Here is a 9,838-nt window from a genome sequence, read left to right on the forward strand (position 1 = left end):
GTATCCCCCTATTTTCTAAAATGAGGCAAATTTTATCAGGCTCGTAACTTTTGATGGCTATAACTGATTTTGATGAAACTTATATATTTAAAATCAGCATTAAAATGTGAGTTTCGGTTACTATTGAGCCGGGTCGCTCCTTACTACATTTCGTTACCACGAACTGTTTGACAGTTTCCACAATTCAAACCGGCCATTTCGGATATCCTTTGAATCAAACGCTAGTCTTCTAATTTCGAATCCTCCAGGCATATCGGATAATTAGAAAAATGTTACCTTTCGATTGCCTTTCTTATTTATAGACGTGCCAGCCTTCGTTTGTTTCTCATTAAAATTACCCTGAAAAAGTATCCAAAAAAGATTTAATTTCTTCGTCACTGAGTAAGTAGATCCAGTAGCCTACTTTTACAAAACGTGTCAGTTTACTCTATTGCGAAACACTGAAATTACTATTCAAAATATAATCCTTTTTCAACACTGGTCTTAACTGGACGAAGTCTGAATGAAAACTGTACATAAACTGTATATAAACAGGAAAAATTGAAATAGGACAATCATTGGTTTTGCTTGCACAGCTTGCAGGATCGTCATAGCTTCCAAGGAAAGAAACCAAATCGTCAGAGCTAAAAGAAATGTATATATTAAATTATTAATAAATATGATGGGTAGGTATAGTTAGAAGGTAGGAAAAAGGCATTGTCACTTTTAGTTGATCTCTTGGTATCAAATCATAGAAACATAATGCAGATTAAGAAAACACGAGAAAATGGCCCAAAACAACGCCAGTATATGCCATAAGGATCTATGGAGCGGAGAAGTATGTATTTTCAATGCATTCTGCTACCCGTAACTTGTTTTCCAAGTTTTTGTTTCGTCATAGCTTATTCAACTTATAGGTACATGGGTTGAAACAACGCATTGAGAGACGCATTGGCAGAATACATAGGAAATATATAATATGTTTTATTAAAATAGGAAATATAAAATTTGGGATATATATTTGCACATTATGGGGGGGGGGAATAAATTGCAGCGAGGCTGTATGCAAAATGTGTTAACAAAGATTATTCTGCGTATTATGAAGTAAGAAGTGTTTTCTTAACAATATTCCTTCTGTCCAGTTAGCTCCCTTGGCAAATACCCAGAAAAGTATTTCCTTAGCATTATCATGTTTAATTGTGATTATTTAAAAAAAAAACTAGTTTTTTTAACTGAAAGTAAGGAGCGACATTAAAACTTAAAACGAACAGAAATTACTCCGTATATGAAATGGGTTGTCCCCTCCGCAATCCCTCGCTCTTTACGCTCAAGTTTTTAATTGTTTTAAAAAGTAGAACTGTGCAAAGAGTCAAACTATAAATGAAATTCATATATTTGAAATTAGCATAATAAGTTGATTCTTTTAATATATATTGGTTTAATATATATCGATACCAATAATATATATTGGTATCGAAATTCCATGAGCTTCGGCTGCTATTGACTCAGATCGCTCCTTACTTACAGCTCATTACCACGATGAAAATAATATATTTGCCCTTTGTTTTAAGGAAGAGATTCATGCTTGATATATTTCTCCCCGAAGAATGTGTTTTGATAGAGATGCTTTGAATTTGTTGACTGATTACGGTTTGAAGCAGTGTTTTGTCTTACCCCATCGTAATAGGCTATTGATTTATTCTTACTTTTTTTAGGAGCAAGAAAAAATAAGGAAAGAAGAAGAAGATAAAAAGAAACACGACCAACAAAGATTAACAGATGAGGTAAGAATAAGCGATAATAAAAGTATACGTTCAGTGTGACATTTCATTATTGGGTTTTGTACTGTTAGATCAGTAAGAAGATGTTGCACAATTCCTGGTATGTAGCATAGAAATTTGTCACCTCCTTGGGTTGTTTCAATTAGAAAAATGAAAAGGTTGTTGATAGGTCAACAAGAGGTTGTGCGCTTTTTTGGTTTTGGTCTTAAATTGCCGGTAATTTTTTTTTCTATCCGCTTTTCTGTTCACCCTCAAATTTTTTACCCTGGTATACCCCAAGGGTAAATTCTAGGGCAAGTATTAATTTTAGTTTATGCAATTGATCTTTTTTAGCAAAACAAAAATCCTTATGCCCTTGTTGTCTGTCATCGTCGTCAATCCTTATGTCATCGTATATTACCTTTCCAATAACTGTTGTTGCCCTTGTGGTTGCTTTGCTGATGATAACACCCTTGTTGCCTTTAGGAGGACTGAGATTGACGCTCGTGCAAAATGGTAGACCTCTAAAAGAGAGTTTTCTTTAGTTCGATGTTATCTCTCCTGCCTTAAATGTTTTTATGTCTAGTTTTCTATAGTTTCTCTCGCTCACATCCCTGGTTTATCTTCAATTATCTGAAATTCTTCTATTCAAAGGATTTATTAGGAGACCAAAGGATGGTCATGTCCATTTCTTAGGCGTTATTTTCGATGAGAGTTTCAAACATATATGGGAAACGTATGAGTAGACACATCAAAAGAATCAGCTTATTATGCTGACTCCAAATATAAAACATCCATCAAGTTTAGTGCTACCCACCGAAAGTTACAAGCCTGAGAAAATTTGCCTGATTTTTGAAATAGGGCGGAAACCCCCCTTAAAATTCAAGGAATCTTAATAAAAATCACACCATTATATTCATCGTATCAGAGAACCTAACTGGGGAAGTTTTAAAGCTCCTATATACAAAAATCTGGAATTTTGCTTTTTTTGCCAGAAGACAGACAACGGATGCGTGTTTTTTTTTTCCCAAGAGGTAATCGTAATGAAATAATGATCCTAGAAGATCGAGAGAGGGTGTATTCAAACGGATATTAAAAATTCTAGTGTCCTTTTTGTCACCGAAAATATTGAAGGGTATCTGGCCCCCCTCTCACACCCATTTTTTCCCAAAGTTATCTGATAAAAATTTAATATACCCATTTTATTCATTATAGTTGAAAGAGCAAATAACTTTGTCTTTAGATGTAAAATGACCCCCACAGTCCGTGGGGAGAGGCCTGTAAGCTATGAAATTTTCCCATTGTTCATATATAGTATTTGTTATTATGAAGTATAAAGACATTTTATCAGGGGGATGGTTGTGGTTGGGGATGATTTCTATAGGGAGAATCTTCCTTGGGGAGGAAAATTTCAGGGGGTGAATTTTCTAGGGGAAATATTATACTGGAAGGATTTGAGAGACTTACTATCCGAATTTTTTTATTGTCTTACATTCTATTTGTCGATTTTCACAGATGGAAATGTTGCGGGGGAATTATCCGCTAGTTATTTTCTGCGTGTTTTGATTTCTTGGAAATACTGTCCTAGGAAGGGGGCACTTTTGTAGTTATCGAGAAACCAATTAGACATCAAAGTCTTATTCAAATGAAAGAATTCTAAGAAGAATTTTCGGGCTGAACCGTTCCCAAGCAATTTTATTGGTAGGGGGATTTTGAGCAAAGACGGACCTGTCTGGAGGGAATTTAAGGGGGAGTGCACTTTAGGGTGGATAAAATTTACAAGGAAGAATTTTCCGTGAGGGGGGGGGGTATATTTTATGGAGGGTGAGCCAGATGTACCAGAACTATTTGAAAAACGATTATAGGCCAAATTAAAAAAAAATAAGTTTTTTTCACTGAAAGTAAGGAGCAACTTTAAAACAATCGAATGGATTTGTCACAACTCTACTTTTTAAATGTAAATAAAAAAAAAAAAACTTCAGCGTAAAGAGCAATATCAAATTATGTAGCATGATTATACTTATTAGACTAAGAGATGCTGTAAATAAAGTTTTAAGAGAACAACGTTGTGGTTTCAGAAAGACAAGAGGATTTATTGATTAAGTTTTCGTTTAAATGATAATAATCATTCAGTTTCGGAATTTGGATTTATGTAGTGGTGTTTCCTATCCCAGTTATATAGTTTATTTTGGTGAACTTAGTTCTAAGTAACACGACAAAGGCCTTTGGAAAAAATAGCCTTCTTCGAAGACTTTGAATAAATGACGGTGAAAAGGCGAAGTTAGGCAGCTAGAATGAAAGTACAGGAAAACAGACATGAGAGCTAAGATTAGAATATTGTAAACTAAGGTAATGACAGTAGTCAAGTATGGCTCTGAAGAAGAAAGGCTGAAGCAGAGAAGTCAAAAATTTTCCAAAGGAATTATCGAAGCTCCAATTTCCTTTTTTCTCGGTGCTTATTTGACTAATCGCTTATCAAACAATAAGCTTTAAAAAAATCTGTTTGGGACGGTGAGCCGTCCCAAACAGAGAATAAACTTGAGAATAAATCTTAGCATGTGATGTTGAATTTTAAAACTCTATATAGCACTAATTATGTCCCAATATAGTTGTCTAACATAGGCAAGAGCCATTTGAAATGTACAAAAAAGACCAAAATCAGTGTTGCCCGATTTTGAAGCAAAATGTAAGCCACAGTCTTTGAAAAATAAGCAAAAATAAGCTAGAGTCGCTGAAAAACACGCCGAAAATAAGTCACACAATGGTTTGCCCCAAATCCAAATTAAATTTTTCCTTCCTTATTTACTTTTGGTCCGCCCTGCTAACTTTTAAGTAAAAACCACCATTCTGTGCGACCTGCCAAATTTCATCGGTTTTTTGCTGCAGCTTTATGTATTTAGCTCGTAGAACTTGATTTAGCCTATCCCCCCGAAACCCTGTCTAAATGTCAGACATTTCACGGTAATGAAATGCAAGTAAGGAGGAACTCGGCTCAATAGTAACCGAAACTCTATAAAGCGGATTTTCGAGAACTGAGAACTGAAGAGAACTGATGCTGATTTGAAATATATAAAGTTCATTAAGTTTAATATAAACTATCAGAAGCTGCTAGCTTAACCCATTTTCAAGACTTCTTAAAGGAGGGGGAGGTGTGAAACATCCCCAAAACTTCAAGTGATCTCAATGAAAAGTACAACATCAGGTTCAGCATGTCAGAGAACCCTGTAGTGGTTTCAAGCTGCTATCTACAATAATGTAGAATTTTGTGTTTTTGACCAGAAGAAAGATGACGGATGCGTGTTTCTTTCCCCAGGGTGAACGTGTTGAACCAATGATCCTAGACGACCGGAAGAGGGCTCATCTGAAAGGAAATTAAAACCTCTAGTGTTTTCAAAGTAACCAAAAAGATCAGAGGGCAACTAGCCCCATTCCTGCGCCCATGTATTCCCAAACACATCTGAACAAAATTTTAAGAGAGCCATTTGATTCACAGCAATTGCAAGGTTTTAAACTTAAGCAGTTTGCATATTATCCACACATAGTATTTGTTATTGAGAAATATTTAGAATTTTTTTGGGACGAATTGTATGCAGGGGGGTTTCCATGGTGAGGAATGGAGAGGGAAGTTTTAGGATGGAATTTTCTAAGGGAAATGTTACACGGGGGAAGAAGGGAATTCCCAGCCTTGATGCGGAAAACGGTCACAAATCAAAAACAAATTTTTTAGACTGAAAATAAGTAGCAAGATCAAAATTTAAAAAGAAGGTAAATATCCCATATATAGTGCCCCATCCTCAGCCTCGCTCTTTACGGTAAAGTTTGGCTTTTGGTCATAATTCTTTAAAAAAGACTTTTCAAAGACAAGGGTCGCTGAATTTAAATGAAGAACATTTTGAAAGAACTTTAAGAATTTAGTGTTAAGAGCGGGATTGACAATTGTTTAGTTTAATTTAGTTCTCATACTAGTTTTCACACTTCAACGACTGGAATGAACCGTTCCTATGTAAACATTTTTGTGATTTTCCTGCATCCGTTATCTGATTTAAATTAAAAAAAAAAAAATTAGTGTGACTTATGGATTACCCATTATTGGTTGGACAAAACAGTCCATTGCCTCATTGTGCTATAGCATGGTGTTTAGTATTAGTAAAAAGATTTATTTTGAAATAACTAGCTATTTCATATGCACACTAAACTCTGCTCACAAAGCAAATGTATCTTTGTATGATAATAAACCAAAGATATCTATCTTTGGCTTATTGCTTTTATTAGTTGTTAATAAATGCCTCTAGGATCTCACCTGTTTTGTCTTCTTCCCAATTAGGGTCAGTTCAATCAGTTCAGGCAAATCAGTTCTAGAATTGTGTCGTCCACTTATAGAAACATTTTCAATTGGATTTTGGAATTACATTTAACTGTCATTTTGGTCGATGGTACAAATGACGAACAGTATTGCTGAGTTGAGGAATCCAGCCTTTCACACAGAGATTACAGCTTTGTATCAGAATTGTATCAGAATTAACGACGCTTCTTGACTACTAAGGTCCCTGCGTCGGCCCTGCAGTGTAAAGATTACAGCTTTGTTTTATGACGTGAAAAATTTTGAATTGCAGTGAAGTATGGACTGTTGACGAAAATAATTTCTTATCGAAAATGCAGTTTACGCCAAAAATAAGGCGGAACACAATAAAATAAGCTAGGTTTTAAACTGGCTGGTAAATGCAAAAATTTTTCTGCCAGTAAACATCAAAATAAGCCAGTTTGACGGGAAGTAAGCCAATATGGCAACACGTGGCAAGACTTAAGGGTATTTAATTAATTTGTACATTTTAATATTCTTCTAGGAAACTACGCACCAAGGTACTAAATAGCACAGATGAAAAATATTAGATTTCGCTGATAGCAAAAGAAAAACGTTGAGATATGAAAACTTTTTACTTCAATTAAAGCTTCCTGCTTACCATGCAAGGAGAATGGCAAGCAAGGAGTGAGTTTGAATACAGTAAAGTCAGCTATAGTTCATGACTAGTTACTTGGACTGCTAATATTTCTTGAAAAAAACTCTGGACAAATTGGAGACAACTATAGTTCAGTTAAAGGTCCAAGAAATCAAAATTAACGCTTGCAAACTTTTAGCTGAATATTACCTATTAGCTATAAAAAGACTGAGACTTATTAAGCAACTCATTATCTAGAGGTTCATTTAAGTTGGGAGGCCTCTTGACTTTTCATTTTAAATATGTTTGAAAAATCTAAGGTGAATATATTGAACCGCCTCAGGATAACGTATAGTTATTTCTAAATGACGTAAGGTGATATGAACAGTGAGAAGGGCCGCGCGCAGGCAAATTTTCGGACTTCTCCTTTTTTTAGTGAAAATAACTATTTTTGACTGTTTTTGGGGATTTTTCTCGTTGGACACGTTTGCATGTTGCAATCCTAATATACAATCGCTTTATAGCCACTCAGGACAGGGGGTATCCTTACCTTAGACGACCCTAGATCCTCCAGATCCAGGAATGGTGCATAAGGCGTCTACGAAGCCACGCCTGAACTGAGCTGCAGCCGTGACATCCTCCCACTGTGGTTGAAGAGATAGCTCCACACTTCTCACGTCCTGGTCGTACTGCCGTCGTATGTTGTGTCTTGGTTGACCTCTTTTCCATCTCCCCTGGGGCTGCTACTCATATAATGTTTTTGGAAGTCTATCCTCTGACATACGAAGGACATGACCAAGGCAAGTCCATCTCCTACGGATCTGGAGGTCACTAACTAATGGCTGACGGGTTCGCTGACGGACTTGTATGTTGGTAACCTTTTCCTGCCATGATATGTTCAGGAACCTTCCAAGGCACATGTTCTCAAAAGCTAGGACATGTTTTTCCAGTTGGACGTTAAATTTTCAGCATTCGCCAGCATAGACGAGAATGGACATCACATTGCTATTTAGGAGTTGGAGGTTTAAGATTAGAGTATTTACTGCTGCACCAGACTGGTTTCAACTTGTTGAAAGCTGATGTCGCCTGCCCAATTCTTCTCTTGATTTCATTAGCTATTCCGCCATCACATTCAATCCAGCTTCCAAGATACTTAAAGTTTTTGACCTGCTCAATTGCTTTGTCGTTGCATTTCTGTATTAGGGGAGAGTCAGATGTGGCCATGTTCTTTATCTTACTGATATTCACCACATGTCCCAATTTCTCAGCTTTTTAATCTATGGGTGGAGGGTAAGGTCAGTGAATTTTTTGTGAGTTGGGGGGATACTGAAAGCTTCAACACGGCATTTTTTGAACCAAATTTTTCAGCCTTGAGTGAAAAGTTCTTCGAAGAACTTCATGGATAGGGGGTCACGTATCATGGATAGGGGGTCTAATTTTATCCCCTAACTTGTTTTTATTTGGTGGAATATATTTAGACTATGCTCGCAATATGGAAAGTAAGGGATGGCAACTCCCCTGTTATTGCAGAAAAATTCCGACTGTGAAATGTAAATCACATTTGTATACTTACCTACACATACGTGGAAAAGGTATAAGTCATCCTCAGAGACAAGATTTATTTCATAACCCCTCCCTCAAAAAAAAATCTTTTGTGGTTTCACCGTTTTAAAGATAATTGTATTTTTGAATCTTTGCTATGCAATAGCTAAACCGTTGCCGGAGGACCCAGGGTTTGAATCTGGCTGAAGCCCCCTTATTTATAGGATGCCTCGAGTATGACAAAATAGAAAAAGAACAGTTTTTTCTTCAAATTCAAATAATGAGTGACCTTAAAAATTAAAACAAACAAATACTATTCTTTTTGTGAAGGTGCTCTTCAAGAATAAGTGTAGCTTATGCTTGATTCAAAGTATAACCCAAATAATATTATAATATTTTGAAAGTTAAACTTATAGAGTAGGGGAAGTAGGGGAAGGAAGGTAGTCCTCCCTCACATACAGGATTATTTCTGTCTGTTTTAATTTTTAATGTTGCTGTTTACTTTAATTGAAAAATATGTTTTAATCTATTTAACACGGATCTAAAGATAAAACATTCAGAGACAAAACTATGAGGAAAATAGGTTTTCGTAGAATAAAGAATCAGATATTGTAGATGCTTACTTTTGCCGCAGCAACTAGTAAGAGTTTAGGAGGAAAAATTAAAACCCGCTTGTACGATATAAGGCTTGTATTGAGGATAGGTTTTATTCCCTTGCCCAAATGGTATTTTGGCCTTCAACAAATTTTATTAGGTATTCTGATTTTAATTCCTGCTGTATTGTGCTAAGTGTTTGTGCAAGCAAGAGATCAAGACAGGTGAATTTAGGAAAGTTCAAAATTTAGTAAGTTTCTGGAGAACCATAATAGAACAGGAAGACAGGGTAGATTTGGCTGCCAAGAGGGCTCTTTCTAAAGGAGGAGGTCCAAATCTCATTTGAAAATCACCGCATAACGCCTCTGAATTCGACTTATCGGAATTTTGATAAGTAGGTTTTCATTTTCTAGGCAAAGAAAAAAGAAGACGAAAATAACAAAAAAGAAGAGGAAAAAAAGAAAAAGGAGGAAGAAAACAAGAAGAAAGAAGAAGAAAAACAGAAGTTAGAAGAAGAGAAAAATGAAAAAAAGAAAGAAGGTGAAGAAAATAAAAAAAGTGAAGAGAATAAGAAAAAAGAACAAGACACAAAGAAGAAAAAAGGTGAGGATGAAACGGAAATTAATGAAGAGGAAAGGAAGAAACAAGATAAAGAAAAGAAGGTAAAAAATGAAGAAAGAAACAAGGAAAAGATTTTAAAAGAAGAAAAGATGACTAATAATGACAAGAAGAACAAGTGAAACTAAACTAAAAGTGATGATGTTTAAAGAATTTGAAAAGTATGGCACTTAAGAAAGAACGAAAGAAGAAAAAAGAAGTTGATTAAGAATTACAAGAAATTTCAAAAGAAGGTACAAAAATAAAATGCCTATGAAAAATGCTATGAATAGAATGAGCATATCGATAGGACTATTTAGTGAGATAAAAGTTTCTTTTTTTCACCTGATTTTTGATCTGTTGCACATCTGTGATGTTAATTGTTTTGTACAAAGTTGTTTGGATTACGATACACATGTTATAAGAAAA

The 9,838-nt window shown here is 35.4% G+C and overlaps 1 protein-coding gene across 2 annotated transcripts in view; it reads left to right on the forward strand.

Moving 5' to 3' along the window:
- The window catches only part of LOC136037162 (glycoprotein-N-acetylgalactosamine 3-beta-galactosyltransferase 1-like), an 84,109-nt gene extending 74,271 nt beyond the window's left edge, over positions 1 to 9,838 (forward strand). For both annotated transcript variants that reach the window (XM_065719697.1, XM_065719696.1), the window contains exons 10-11: positions 1,695 to 1,763; positions 9,226 to 9,838. In XM_065719697.1, coding sequence (XP_065575769.1) covers positions 1,695 to 1,763; positions 9,226 to 9,552 — 396 coding nt within the window. In that variant the 3' untranslated portion in view covers positions 9,553 to 9,838. The remainder of the gene's footprint in view (positions 1 to 1,694; positions 1,764 to 9,225) is intronic.

This window comes from Artemia franciscana, chromosome 16 (assembly GCF_032884065.1).
Source record: "Artemia franciscana chromosome 16, ASM3288406v1, whole genome shotgun sequence".
Taxonomy (NCBI): domain Eukaryota; kingdom Metazoa; phylum Arthropoda; class Branchiopoda; order Anostraca; family Artemiidae; genus Artemia; species Artemia franciscana.